Raw genomic sequence first — 13,986 nt, forward strand, 5'->3', positions numbered from 1 at the left:
TTCAACTAATTCTTTAGACTATTGCTGAGTCTCATACTTACCAGTGGCTGTCAGACATGGGGCACTCTCTGAGAATTGAGACAACACACAGTGAGCTCTAAAGGGGGTGGTTGTAAATTAACTTTCAATTTACATGTGCTATTTGTGCTGATACATGAGGCTTAGGCAGGCACTCCCAGACCAGAGAGGGAGCTTCAAGGAAGGCCTTCAGATGGATATGACTCTCAGACTGAATTTTGAAGGACAAACAAGTGTTGGCCAGATACAAAGGAGAAGGCATTCCTTCAGAGGGAGCAGCATGGGCAAGGTATGGCAATGTGAGAACTGCATGTGGTTCAGTGAGGAGGTCACAGATGTGAATTGAGGAGTGGAGAGAGGGGTGAAGCGGGGCAGGACCAGGTCTAAGGCAGGGTAGGCTATGCCAAGGAGGATGGGAGGGTTGCAGAGAACCCCTGCCCTCCTCCTCCCCCAGGAGATGGAGACCTGTCAGGCACACTCATTCCCTGAGGCTCCACAGGTGAGGACCTGCTCAGCCCCTGGCTGACCTCTTCTGCACTCCCCAAGAAAGATATTTCTCTTTTCTGTTCTATGGCCAAGAGAGCTCTGAGGACAGGGGCACAGAGAAATAAATGATTGAGCAAGGTTAGTCGAGGGCTAGATAGGGGCCACAAGACCAGGGACGTTGGAGCAACCTTTGTTAGTAGAGAGAAGAGGCCCCTTGGGGACACCCTGGAGAAAAGAGACCAGGGTGGGAGTGTGAAGGGTGTCCTGTCTCTGGTCATCAGAAGCTGGGGCCTGCTGAGATTTTCCCATCAACTACTCAGGAGTCAAGGCCAGGACAAGAGCTGAGACTAACCCAATACTAAAGGATGGTCAGAATGACCTTCTAAGTCTTCAGCAGATGCAAGAGAGACTGGTCATTGCCCATGGTGTGGTGATGGAGGAGGAGAGTCTGCATGGTTGTGGGAATTTGGCTATAGGTCAGAGGAAAATATGATACAAACTCATTTTCATCAGCTCCAGGTGGCATCTTCTGCATTCCTCCTCATCCCATGTACCATTAAACCCAAAGCGGTGTAATATCACCCATTACCACCATCATCAATGTTATCACAATCATCGCCTCTATTGCCCTTACCCACCTCTAACTCTGTTACCTACCATTACCAGCACCAGCATCATTCGAATCACAAATACCCTTCTCCCAAACTAGGCTCCATCACCACATTCACCATCACCACTACTAGGCTCTGATAACAGAATAATCAACAAAATTCTTGCTCTCATGGAGTTTACACATCTTCAGCATAACCACCACTACCACCACCACCATCATTATTACTATCACCATCACCATCACCACCACTGCCCTCGTAACCACATCACTATTACCACTATCCCTAGCCTCATACTCCTCATCCTTACTCCAATCACCTCCTTCACCATTTCTACCATCAGTATTCCCACCTCCATCATTATTATGCCATTCTATCATCAGACTCACCACTACAACTGATTCCATTGTTACCACCATTGCCAATGTAGGAAATGATTACATGAGTTATAGCAATGGTTAATGGTCAGTAAACCCTATCTAAGATGAGGAGGTCATCTGAGGTCACTCAATGCAAAGAGGGATAAAGTAAGAAGCCCTAAAGTGTAGGAAGTCTCTACTGCAAGCAGTCCCAAACAGGAAATTATTTATCTTAGGAACTCTTAGGAACTTATTCTTCCCCAAATCGTCCAACAGTTCTAGTCATAATTTCAACTAAGGAGTTGTTATTTTTTCCAGTGCATAAGGCTCCTTCCCATCTCGTCCGATATAAACGAAAGTCTCCTCCCCTGACCTCTGAGCTCAGGTTTAGATTTCCAGATTGGAGGAGGATAGTTAAAATTAATCAAAACGAGTTCTTAACTGGTGATTCAGAGCTGATCTGCCCTCTGGTTAGACTCTTGCCTGTCCAGCTCCATCGTCTGCCTCTACACATCATGGTTATTGTCAATACCACTCCTTAATGACATCAGAGAGGAGAGCTGCCATATGGATTGAAGGCAGGGAATAAGAAGCCAGGGGTACAATTAATGCTAAATTACTCTCTGTAGAAAGGGGTTGCATATTTAGATCTGGGTTTCCTAGAGGCCAGTGCGAAGAGGGAGAGGTGACCACTATATGACTATCAGCTATTTCTCATGTTAAGGCAGGAAATTCCTGTTGTGAAAACAAAGGCACCACAGCCAACACCCAGAGTTGGCCTCATTGGCTATTCTCTCTGGCTGAGTAGTCCCCGATGGAGCCACTGGAAGGATCATGGAGATGAGATGGCTGCAAAACTTACCTGTCAGGAGCCACAAAGAATTATGACATTTTATATTTTTAGATAACTAATATGATTATATAGCATCAAATGAAGGAGGAACCAATGGCATGGAGATTACATGTGGGTGAGAGCAAGAGGGACAGGAGTTGTTTCCCCCTTGAGCTGGTCTCCAGGTTGGCTTGGGTATCCACCAATTGAATTAGTGGGAGGCCAGTGAGCCCAAGGGACTGCACTAAAGTGTGAGGCATCAACAGGCTGGTGTGTTTGGAGAGCTGGAGGGGAGGGGCCAGGGGCAGGGATGAGAGAAGCCCATCTTGCGGGGGTCATATGGGCCAACCTAGGGAGCTGGACTTTTACCCTTTAGCAGTCGGAGCTGGTGAAGGGTTTTAAACAGTGACCTCATCCTGTCAGATTTATGTTTTAAAATGTTCACTGTGGAGAGTGGGTTGAAAGGGGTGAGACTGGAGGTAGGAAGGTTTGTGTAATTTGTTTTAACCCTTCTGCTAGACAGTACACTAACTGAGGGCAGGGATTTTGTCTGAGGCATCTTTGTACCCTACAGAATGCTTAGGTTGCCCTAGAGGCTCAACAAATATCTCTTACTATTATCACCACCTGTCACCACCTCCAAATCACTGCCCTCACTCCCACGTCTATTAGCACCATCACAAACACACACCATGTCACCGATTTAGCTCCTTTTCTAGAGCTTTATTAGGGAGCCCAGCCTAGTGCAGACTGGAACATCTCCAGCTTAGCAGCTTGGGTCAAAGGGCTGAGCTAGAGTCAGGAGTCCTGGTCTCCCCTTCAGTTCTGCTTTTGAGTCACTGTGTGACCCCAGCAAGCCACATACCTCCATTTCTTTATCTGTTCAAAGTGGAGGCTAGATTAAATTTGTGGTTTTCAAGCTTTTTTAAAAGCTTGGGCCCCTTAGAAACCTATTTACTTAGAAATTTAGAGCCTTCAGAACGCAATTTGACAAACGCCCAGCTTTGCCCACCCAGTGTTTGGAGAACCAGATCAGAATAAACCTGACATTACTGGCTTCAACTGTGCTTTTGCTGCAGAGGCCATGAGTGAGAACTGAGTTGGGTAGGTCAGACAAATCCTGAATCTTAGGCATTGCGGATACCTATGCCGTATGTCAGGACCTTAGCAAACTCTCTCCTTCCCTACCCACCCTTCCTAGATCAGGGGTGATCTAGGAAGCTCCTGAGAGTAGGGGTGGGAGCAAGCAGGAGAGACTGTGCATATGTGAAGAGCCCCTGAATGAAGAAGTGGGAGGGTGATGGGTCTGGGATTCCCAGATTGGCCAGGCTGCCCATCGTGGTTCCCGGTGTGTCTCAGGCCAGGGCATAAGCTCCAGGTAGGGACCTAAGGGTACAAAGAGGCCTTATGGCTCAACAGAAAGAACCCTTCACCTGATCTTGAATCCTGGGCTGCTGGCCAGGCTGTGGTTGCAAACAGGCAAGGCTTACCTGGCTTCACAGGACAGAGGGCATCTGGGGTAAACTGGTATCATGCCCCTAGGGACTCCTTTTCTTAGAGACTCTTGGAGTTCTGCTGATCAAGGGGCAATGCGCTTATCTCCTACACACCCACCTACCCCATCAAGGTAGCCCGAGGCTACCTCACTTGACCCTGAGCACCAACATGTAAGTCCCAGAGTCACGAGATCAGTGACCTCTAAATGAGTGGTAGCCCCTCACCTACAGGCACTGGGCTACCCAGACAGGAGACCTGAGTGGCTAGGGAGGGCCTTGTCCTGGGCCAGCCCCTGAGGGCTGGATTCTGTCTGCAGGCTTTCCGCCCATCAGTCTAGTCTATCTGCTCACGCCTCCAAAGTCCAAGGTTCCAAGTAGTGAGTGGACTGCGCTGTTCTGGGTACTACAGAGGGAGCCTGAGCTGGGGACGGTTAGTGGGTGGGAAGCATGGGATTCGAGGAGCTGCTAGACCAGGTGGGTGGCTTTGGACCCTTCCAACTGCGGAATATGGTCCTGTTGGCCCTGCCCCGCATGATGCTGCCCATGCACTTCCTCCTGCCCATCTTCCTGGCTGCTGTGCCTGCTCACCGCTGTGCCTTGCCTGGCACCCCTGCCAACTTCAGCCGCCAGGACACATGGCTGGAGGTCTACCTTCCCAAGGAGCTTGATGGCATGCTCAGTTCCTGCCTCCGCTTTACTCACCCCCAGGCCCTCCCCAATACTACGTTGAGGGGAGAGGGGCAGAGTCCTGGGGAGCTGCAGGGTGAGCCCACCACAGTGCCCTGCCCTCAGGGCTGGGTGTACGACCGCTCAGAGTTCTCCTCCACCATTGCAACCGAGGTACCCGAGCCAGGAGGCTGGGGGACACGTGAGTGGGATGGGCTTGCTATTGCCTTGGGTGATTACTATGTGGGCAGTAGACACATTACTTTAGCTCTTAGAATCTCAGTTTACCTATTTGTAGATGGGGTCTGTGAATTTAAAGCACTGACTTGTAGTAAGGAGCCCACACACAGGAGCTGTTATTATTAGTAATTGGAAGGTAATTAAGGCAGAGAAAGACTAAGACAGCTCTAGGAGTTGGTTGAGGGTTGAGAAAGTGTTTCTATGGTAAGAGGTGGAGATATAATAGAGGCCTCTTCTTCCTTTATCTTTTGGGCCCCAGATCTGGGATTTCCATAATTCATCTGGAGGTGAGTGCAGGTTGGGGGAAAGTCTCTCAGCACAGGAACAGGACTCCTGTTGTCATGGTCAAGGCCCTCCATGGGAAGAAGCTGAGGCCGCAGGATTGGCTAGGAGCAGTCTCCTACCCCCTAAGCTGGGGTGAACAGTTGGGGGTTTGTTATCTGACATGGAGGTACCAGGATGGCAAAGTTGACCTCAGAAGGCCCCAGGGTCTGGAGAGGAGGGATTCGTGTCAGCTAGAGAGGGGCCTGTGCCCATGGGAGTCCTTTCCTTGCCTGTCCCTGCAGTGGGACCTGGTGTGTGAGCAGAAAGGCCTGAACAAAGCCACTTCCACCTTCTTCTTCGCTGGTGTGATGGTGGGGGCCATGGCCTTCGGATACCTGTCTGACAGGTGGGATGATATGGGAAGGCCAGTAAGGAAGTGGGGGTGGGGAATCCTCTCCCAGTAGCTGGGGTCTAGGCTTGAGACTACCTCTGTCTTGGGACCTCCCTTTTTCAGGGAGCTGACCCTGCATGACTCCTGTGCAGGTTTGGGCGACGCCGTCTGTTGCTGGTGGCCTATGTGAGTGCCCTGGTGATGGGACTGGCATCTGCAACCTCGGTCAGCTACATCATGTTTGTCATCACGCGCACCCTCACCGGCACAGCTCTGGCTGGCTTCACCATCATTGTGATGCCACTGGGTAAGGCAGGCAAAGGACAGGCATGGCCTAGAGGGCTGGAGGGAGGCAGTTGTCAAGGGTGAGACTGAGCCCATCTGTCTCTTGCTAACTATCTTCCTGTCTCCGGCCCCTGCTGTGGCCCCAGAGCTAGAATGGTTGGACGTGGGACACCGCACCGTGGCAGGTGTCCTGAGCAGCACCTTCTGGACTGGGGGCTTGATGCTGCTGGCACTGGTCGGATACCTGATACGGGACTGGCGATGGCTTCTGCTAACTGTCACCCTGCCTTGTGTCCCAGGCATCCTCAGCCTCTGGTGAGGCCTGTGGGCAGCTGGGGAGTGGGAGATACAGGAAACCAGAAACAGAATGAATCAGAAGCTGAGATTTGAAGACAGAGAAACTGAGACAAAGAGAAAGAAAAACAGAGGGAGGGAGGGAGAGAGAGAGAGAGAGAACCAATAGATGAGACGTAGAAAACAAAATATAAAGAGATAGAGATGGAGAGATAGAGACAGAACCAGTGAGAGATGGTGAGTGACAGAGACCAGGACTGAGAAAGGCAGGTTTAGAGGGATAGATGGAGATGGACACATGAGTGACATGAGAGACAGAGCCAAGCACAAACTGAGGCTGGTGCCCTGGAGGGGTGGGGATAAGGACAGTGTCAGCATACATACACATAAGGACAGTGTCAGCACTGTCCTTATCCCCACCCCTCCAGGGCACCAGCCTCAGTTTGGGGTTAGGAAATCCAAGCAGGAGGGTTGAAAGTCAGGTAGGGTGGGCATTTCATTGCTTCCCCCAAATGAAACGGCTTTGGATGACCCCTCTGGGTATGTCTGTATGTCTGTCTCTCCTTCACCCTATACCCTTCTGTCATGTGTGGGGAAAGTGGTTGGCTGGTCCTGGGGTCTTGGGGGTGAGACCAATTCAGTTGAGTAGAGAAGAGACTCCCAGGCTATGAAGGGCCTAGGCCTAGGAAAAGTGGCTTTTAAATTGGGCCTTAAAAGATGAATCAGGTGAGGGGGGCTTGGGAAGAAGATGTCCCAGGCTGAGGGGACTCTGTGAGCGAGAGTTTGGAGGCTGACAGCTTGTGGTGTACCCAGGAGGTAGACTTGGCTTAGGGTGTAGACTGAAGAGCCTCCTGCTGTCCCCCAGGTGGGTGCCTGAGTCTGCACGCTGGCTTTTGACCCAGGGCCAGGTGGAGGAGGCCCGCAGGTACCTGCTCCGCTGTGCCAGGATCAATGGGAAGCCTGTGGGTGAGGACAGCCTGAGCCTGGAGGTGAGGATGAATATGCGTGTGAGTATATGCAAGTATGTGTATATGTGCGGCCCATGTCAAGCACTCCCTTCCTGGGGTCCACTGTGCGTGCAGGAAAACTTCCCTGCCCAAGTGGAGAGTTCCCTCAGGATGTCCTACCTGGTTCTGGGGGGCTATACTCTTGACTCTGCTTTTCCTACTCAACTCCCATGTGCATCTTCCTCTCCCCCTTACTGCAGAAGGGAGGAACAGAGAGACCCAGAGAGAGCAATGTGCCTTGCTAAGGCCACACAGTCAACTCTGTGTTGCAAACTCTCCTTTTCCCCTACCAGGCCCTGAGCAAAGTGACTGCTGGGGAGCGGGTGGTCCAAAGACCTTCATACCTCAACCTGTTCCAGACACCACGGCTCCGACACATCTCGCTGTGCTGCATGGTGGTGTGGTGAGGAGAGGGCTGGCCTGGGCCTGGTCAGGGTTGGAGGGGTAGGGATGGGCGGGTGCAGGGAGGGGCTAACTCCAGGATGGTGCTCAGTGCGAGAGGATACATGTGGGACAAGTGAACTGTAACTGTTTAGGGTGGGGGTGGAGGTGGGGGGGATGAGGCTCTGTAAAGTCAGAAGATAGAGCAGAGACACAGGGGGTGGGGGTGGGGGTTTCAAATTCAGGCTCTGTCATTTCCTTATTGTGAGACCTTAGACGGAACATCTAATACTCTGAGCCTCAATGTCCCTTCTGTAAAATCGAATGCTGTTAGTTCCTACCTCACAGGGTTGCTGTGAAGATTAGGTAAAGGCGCTTTGGCCACTGGCACGTGCTGCACACTCAGGAAGGACAATGGAGACAGGGAATGTCATGGGCAGCTGGCTCTGAAGATGGGGGAGGTTGTTCCTTTAAAAGGCCAAGGCACCCTGAGAGGACAAAGTGGCAGTGGGAAGGAGAGCCCTGAGTGGCATGGCCACCCCTCTCAGGTTTGCAGTCAACTTCTCCTATTATGGCCTGTCTCTGGACATGTCGGGGTTGGGGCTGAACGTGTACCAGACGCAGCTGCTGTTCGGGGCCGTGGAGCTGCCCTCCAAGCTGCTGGCTTACCTGTTGGTGCGCCAAGCTGGACGCCGCCTCACACAAGCAGGAATGCTGCTGGTCACTGCCCTCACCTTTGGCATCAGGTTGCTGGTGTCCTCCGGTGAGTCCCGCCCCCCGCCCTGCCTCTTGGCTGAGAACCACCCTGCTTTCCCCCTCGAAGCCACGACTCAAGGCCAGTTAAGTCTGGCCCTCTCTGTGGGCTCCACCTTCTATTCTGGGAACCTCACCACTTGAACCTCTTTTTCCCCAGAGATGGTGTCCTGGAGCACTGCCCTGGCAGTAATAGGAAAAGGTTTTTCTGAAGCTGCCTTCACCACTGCCTATCTGTTTACGTCAGAATTGTACCCTACCGTGCTCAGGTGAGGGGAGCCTGGGTCCCAGGCAACCCACCTGGGGGGTTTATTAGTCACATCTCTTACCAACACCCCCACATACACGCACTGCTTCCCAGTCCCTCTCACCCATTCCTTGCACTGCATCCGGAACATAGAGCTAATCAGGCTGTTTGCCTCAGTCTGGAAGAAGGCGGGGGCATTTTATCTTCTTTATAAAATGACCCTGAGTGAAGTCGGACAACTTCTGTGATCCTCCTTTAAAAGAAAACAGTTGGCCAGAAGCCCCATCAGCCCCTCCCATCCCATTCTCCACAGTCCAGGCAGAGTTGCTCTTGGAGGTTGCCTCTGGACAAAAGGCCTAGGGCCCTTTCAACTAGCTACTGGCAGGTGGGGAGGAAACTTGTAGGAAGCCAGGGTATGATTAGAAAGCCTTGCACCTCCTCTAACAACATGGCAGGGTCTGTATGTGCCGCTGACCCTCTTCCTTCCACACTATTTTTTCCCATTGCCTTTCTGGTGACATTTCTTTTCCTTCAGTGATCTCTGATTGGTACTCTGTCAGAATGGGGGCCCCACTCTCTGGTGTGTGCTGGCTTGGGGCCCCCAGTCTGGAGGTGGGTGGTAAGCCCCGGCTTTCTTAGCTGTCTGGGGAGGAAAGGGGGTACCATGGCCTGACAGTGCAGGGGGGAAGCCTGAGAGGCATAACCCCAAATAGGTGTGAACGCCAACCCCCTCCCCTATCCTTTTTCTGAACAGACAGACAGGGATGGGGCTGACTGCACTGGTGGGCCGGCTGGGGGGCTCTTTGGCCCCACTGGCAGCCTTGCTGGATGGAGTATGGCTGCCACTGCCCAAGCTTGCTTATGGGGGAATTTCCCTGCTGGCTGCCTGCACCGCCCTCCTGCTACCAGAGACGAGGCAAGCGCAGCTTCCAGAGACCATCCAGGACGTGGAGAGGAAGAGGTGTGTGCACATGTGGGTATGGATACTCAGGTACTTTGTACCTTAGGCAGGATTCCGAGAGGAAGACATGTCTACATGTGTGTATCTGTTGCATGTGTGTGAGTGCATGGGTACATGATCTGAGGTATGTATGTGTGACCTGTGTGTATAAAAGCACATGTGAGTCCATGTGTGTGTTTACACAAGTACCCAAGATTGTCTGGGAAGAGGTAGATGTGTGCACACTCAGGTATGCCTGCACATCAGGGATGTATACAAGCATGTGTGGCAGTCAGTTGTGGGAGTATACATTTGTTTACCAGGAGTTGGGGAAGCCCTAGGCCAGCCTTGATTGGGGCAGGCTGGGGTGGCAGGCTCGGGGGCTAAACCCCACCACTACTCATGACTCCTTCCTCCCCAGTGCCCCGTCCAGCCTTCAGGAGGAAGAGATGCCCATGAAGCAGGTCCACGACTGAGTGACATCAGGGGCAGGCTCTCCACGGAAGTTTTGTATCGGGGGCTAAGAGAGCAGAAGGGCAAGCCCGCCCAGGTCTGGGGTCGCCACTAATGCCCTTCTCTGTACTCATCTAGCCTCCAGCAACAGGGCATCTTCCCAGAATGCAGAGGGCTGCTGGAGAATTCTGGCACCCTCTCATGGCTGGGGGGTGATTTTGTAAATAAAGGTGCGCCTCGGGTTGGGGCAGTAGTATGGAGCTGTGGGATGAGCCCTGGATGGGAAGCCACTGAGTCTGGCCCTGGCTTCTGATCCTAGCTTTGCCACTGATTTGCTATGTCACCTTGGGCATGTGGCTTTCCCTCTTTGGGTCTCAGTCTGTTCATCTCTCACATGGATAATGAAGGCTCTTAACAGACCTCACCGCAGGATCTATCTGTTGTCACGTTCAATGAGATGCTGAATAAGGTGCTTCTTCTAGAGATGATGCTAAAGAAGAGACTGTCCTATGATGACTTCTGGTACCAACAGTGCTGGTAGGCATGTTGTCCAGTGTGTGGTGCTCGGGACTGTCCAATGCCAGGGCCATAGGACCAGGAGAACAGAGCTCTTTGTTCCTCTGCCTGGCCTTGCTACCTCCCTGGCACTTTACAGGGTAATGCGTTTCCTGCCTCCACACTCCCCACCCTCCAACCCACTGTCTAGGTCTCATGCCCAAAGATGAGTTGAAGGCATAGGAGCCAGCTTTTTATTGGAGAAGCCAGAATAAACACAGTTTTATGAGTACTTTGAAGTTACAGAATTTGCTGGAGAAAGGGATTGGGAAGGCCAAGGGATTGGAAAGGGATTGGGAAGGCTACCCTTCAAAATGGGGTGGCCCAAATCTCCTGATCAAACAGGAATGGGAAAGGGAGGGGTTGGTAGAGAAAGCCTATACTTTCTGGTCTACCCTGGAGCCAAGACCCAGGCTGCCAGAATCTCATCTTCCCCCACATCCATTCTCTAGCTCCCATTGGACCATGGAGGGGATGGTGGGGGGCTTGAATTAGGGTGACCTCTCCTGCGAGCATCTCATTTAGATTTTATCTCCACGGGATCATAGATGTAGCAGCCCACATCACCAATGTTCACACCTGAGGGAGAAAGCCCAATCACCAAGGGCCTTGGGAATGGGGGATATTGGGCTGAGGGCTGGGGGGGAATTGGGAGGGGTCTGGGGTGTCTGACTACATGAGAAATTGTCCACACATCCCCACAGACCCACATGCCATACTTTAGGCCCAGTGTCTGGGGTGGGGCTGCCCACCTTTGGGGCCAAACAGGTAGCCGTAGCAGGGGATGTGGCAGTAGGGGACGCCGTCATGCTGGGACAGAGAGAAATAGAGCCCTCTCAGTTTGGCTTTTTTTTTCCCCATCTCCAGTCTCTCTCCTCTCAACATAACCACTCCTCCCTTCCCTGCTCACCTCAGCGTGACTCCCGGCAGTCAGGGTCTTCCGGCAGCGCTGGCACCTCAGACAGGGTCGGTGCCAGTTTCTGCCCAAAGACATCACCTTCTCAGCTAGTGGTGGAGAGAGGTAGTAGACCTAGGGGCAGGGCAGGGAGACCCACCTGCCTTGCACCACCTTCCTGCCCTTTGATGCCCATCCTACATGCCCCTCCCCAAGCTTTCCCTTGTCACTTACCAAAATAGACAGGTTCCTCACAGCCAGGGCACAGCGAGGTTTCCCCAGTAAACATCTTCATGTGGGGAGGGCCTTTAACGGAAAGAGGCCCTGGCTAGGGCTGAGGTGGGAGCCAGGCCTAAGGAAGGCCTTCCAGCACCAGCCTGCATATGGCACTGTCCTCTTCTAAAAGCCATGCTCATCCCAGAACCTCCCACCCAAGTAGCCATGAGTATGCCTCCCTAGGGCAGAGCTGAGTCCCCTCTGACCCCACCTCCTGCCCCACCCCTATCTGTAGGAGGGACCACCTGCTTCCTTCTCATCCTTCCAGGGGCTCAGGTGCCCACCAGCCCAACCCTATCAGCAACTCAATCCTCAGGAAACCTGAGCTGATATAGGAGCTGTCCAGGGCAGGGGTGTCAGGTGTTGGGGAGCACGGTGTCATTGCCCACTGCAGGGGATGGGAGGAAGGAACAAGGAGAGGGGACAAGTGGAAGAATGTGAGAGGCTAGCCTCATCCCAGTGATCGTTCACTAATAAGTCATTACTTCCATGGCCTTGGCCTGGGAAAGGCCCGAGTTCTATGTCAGCTTTGCTTCTAACTGTGACTGCACAAGGTCACTTGCCCTCTCCAGACCTCAGTTTCCTCACCTGTAAAATGGGGGTGGTAATGCCATCTGCCCAATTTACCTCTGAACTCAGCAGCTGATATGAGGGAACATGAAAAAGGGATCATGGATAAGGGAAGATTTTGACATGAACAAAGTTGTAGGGATGTGAGGAAGAGAACTGTGTGGGAGACTTCCCCTGTTCCAGCCTGGGGAAGGGTCAGAAGGACGGGTAGCTGGGGCCCAGCCTCACTTACTTTTCTTGCCTTGGGGGAGACCAGTCCTGGGCCTGGGGGGGCTAAAGCTGCTGGGGCTGAGGGGAGTGATGCTGGCAGGAGTGCGAGTGGGAGAATTGTAGAGGTAGGAGCCCACACCACCAATGTTCACCCCTGCAGAGAGAAAGGAGGTCAGGCTTGAGTCTTCACCTCCCAGTCACAGGGAAAGTTCTGATGTCCCTGTCCCCTTCCAGGCTGGTACTTACCCCTGGGTCCGAAGAGAGCCCCATAGCATGGTTTGTGGCAATATGGCCTCCCATTGTGCTAGGCACAAGCAGAGGAAAGGGGATTGCTAGGGGCCAATGGGGGCCTCTCCCATACCCCACAGGCTTTCCCCACAAACAGGCTGCCAGATGTGTCTGTCCACCAGCCTGGACTGGTGGAGCTGCGAGGGGTCAGGGGTGGACTAGCATACCAGAATTGCCACTGTGGTCAGGGAGAAAGTGCAAGAGCAGGTTGGGAAGCAGTGCTGCTTGCTGCCCACTCTTCCCTCTCAAAAGGCATGAGGTCCACTGGCAAAACTCAGGCTTCCCAAATCTTGGCTAGTGACATGAGTTTGCCTTTGGTGGGCCTACAGGGCTGAAATTAGGCTGGTACGTGGGGAACAGTGACAGATGCAGGACTGTGTGCTCTGGCTAGGTCTCACCTCTGCATGCCCTCCTGGAGACAGGACACTGTGGCAGTGCTCACATTTCAGGCAGAAGCGGTGCCAGTTCTTGCCCAGGGAGCTCACTTTCTCCGCTGTGGGGAACAAGGGGGAACCGGGCTGTGGGGAGCCAAGCCAAGCAGCAGGCTCCCTCCTTCCCCTCCCCCTACCCACATCAGACTCGCCCTGCTTCCTGGACACGTTGGGCAGTGTCTCCATCCAGAATGCTAGCTCCATCCCGCTCGAGTGTTATGCCCCCCACAGGTGGAAAGGGGGCCTGGGACCATACCGTCGCCAGCTCCCTGCGTCCTCAGGGAACCCAACAGCTCACACTAGTCCTATCATCTCCCCCTCCTCAGCCCGGGCCTCACCGAAGAAAACGGGTTGCTGGCAACGCGGGCAGATCCAACTCATGGCTCCGCTCCGGGAAGTGGGTGCTGCACACAGTAGGCACCGCCGCGAGGACTCCTTTCCCGCCCCCTTCGCTGGCTCCACCCATGGCTCCGCTTTGAGCATCATTGGGCTGAATCCACTGCTTCTCAACACCCATTGGGCTGCGAGAAATTTAGCACTGCTCCACCTGGGGGACGCAGGCGACTTCACAATTACTTCCAAAAACTAAAGCCTCCCAAGGTTGAGAGAAGAGAGAGTACTGAAACCAGACTAGGAGGGGAGGGCTCAGTGAAAATATCTGGAAGGGCGGCACTAGTTTCTGGTTTGGTAGGGAGAGGGAAAAGGTCCAGAGTGCGGATGCTATGAAAGTACTATCATTTCAAATCCAAAGCGAGGGGTTAGACATTCTTCGAAATGGTTTAATTCTGCCTCGGCAGTCTCGCAAGTGGTTAAGGGTAATGGAATCTGGAGACCATCTCTGCTACTTACTCTTTGACTTCAGGCAAATTATACTTAACCTTCTTCTGCCTGTTTCTTTTTCTTTTTTTTTTTTTTTAATCTGTACAATGGGTATGATGGTAAGTCTCTACGTCAAAGGATTGTTGTGAGAATTAGATACGTTAATACATGCAGAGGGCCTAGGCAGCACCTGGCATATAAATGCTATAAAAGCAATAG

The 13,986-nt window shown here is 52.8% G+C and overlaps 2 protein-coding genes across 3 annotated transcripts; one reads left to right on the forward strand and one right to left on the reverse strand.

Moving 5' to 3' along the window:
* The first annotated feature begins 4,239 nt into the window (after positions 1 to 4,239).
* Positions 4,240 to 9,814, forward strand: SLC22A7 (solute carrier family 22 member 7). 2 transcript variants are annotated; one of them, XM_011354675.1, is made up of 10 exons: positions 4,240 to 4,642; positions 5,251 to 5,378; positions 5,516 to 5,670; positions 5,795 to 5,963; positions 6,808 to 6,931; positions 7,243 to 7,352; positions 7,879 to 8,093; positions 8,244 to 8,352; positions 9,085 to 9,291; positions 9,692 to 9,814. In XM_011354675.1, exons 1-10 carry the CDS (start codon positions 4,250 to 4,252, stop codon positions 9,744 to 9,746), a joined length of 1,665 nt encoding a protein of 554 aa, XP_011352977.1. In that variant the 5' UTR covers positions 4,240 to 4,249; the 3' UTR covers positions 9,747 to 9,814. The 2 variants fall into 2 exon arrangements, with proteins under 2 accessions (XP_011352977.1, XP_023383298.1); XM_023527530.1 differs by having other exon boundaries at positions 4,250 to 4,642; positions 5,275 to 5,378; positions 9,692 to 9,746.
* An 859-nt stretch (positions 9,815 to 10,673) lies between these two features.
* CRIP3 (cysteine rich protein 3) lies at positions 10,674 to 13,329 on the reverse strand. Its single transcript, XM_011354676.1, has 8 exons — positions 13,287 to 13,329; positions 12,916 to 13,010; positions 12,476 to 12,533; positions 12,252 to 12,383; positions 11,408 to 11,479; positions 11,189 to 11,283; positions 11,031 to 11,088; positions 10,674 to 10,857 (listed from the first exon to the last, which is right to left on the reverse strand). The coding sequence occupies exons 1-8, from the start codon at positions 13,327 to 13,329 to the stop codon at positions 10,796 to 10,798; spliced, it is 615 nt and encodes a 204-aa protein (XP_011352978.1). The 3' UTR covers positions 10,674 to 10,795.
* Between the last annotated feature and the right edge of the window lie 657 nt (positions 13,330 to 13,986).

Source organism: Pteropus vampyrus, unplaced genomic scaffold, assembly GCF_000151845.1.
Source record: "Pteropus vampyrus isolate Shadow unplaced genomic scaffold, Pvam_2.0 Scaffold18, whole genome shotgun sequence".
Taxonomy (NCBI): domain Eukaryota; kingdom Metazoa; phylum Chordata; class Mammalia; order Chiroptera; family Pteropodidae; genus Pteropus; species Pteropus vampyrus.

Excerpts from the sequence above, each read along its gene's own strand:
- SLC22A7 (XM_011354675.1), top strand. The coding sequence starts at position 4,250 with ATGGGATTCGAGGAGCTGCTAGACCAGGTGGGTGGCTTTGGACCCTTC. Across the intron at positions 6,932-7,242 it reads AGGACAGCCTGAGCCTGGAG|GCCCTGAGCAAAGTGACTGC; the intron begins GTGAGGATGAAT and ends TTCCCCTACCAG. Across the intron at positions 8,094-8,243 it reads CAGGTTGCTGGTGTCCTCCG|AGATGGTGTCCTGGAGCACT; the intron begins GTGAGTCCCGCC and ends CTTTTTCCCCAG.
- CRIP3 (XM_011354676.1), bottom strand. The coding sequence starts at position 13,329 with ATGAGTTGGATCTGCCCGCGTTGCCAGCAACCCGTTTTCTTCG. Across the intron at positions 13,011-13,286 it reads CCAGCAACCCGTTTTCTTCG|CGGAGAAAGTGAGCTCCCTG; the intron begins GTGAGGCCCGGG and ends TGTTCCCCACAG. Across the intron at positions 12,534-12,915 it reads CTCCAGGAGGGCATGCAGAG|CACAATGGGAGGCCATATTG; the intron begins GTGAGACCTAGC and ends GCTTGTGCCTAG.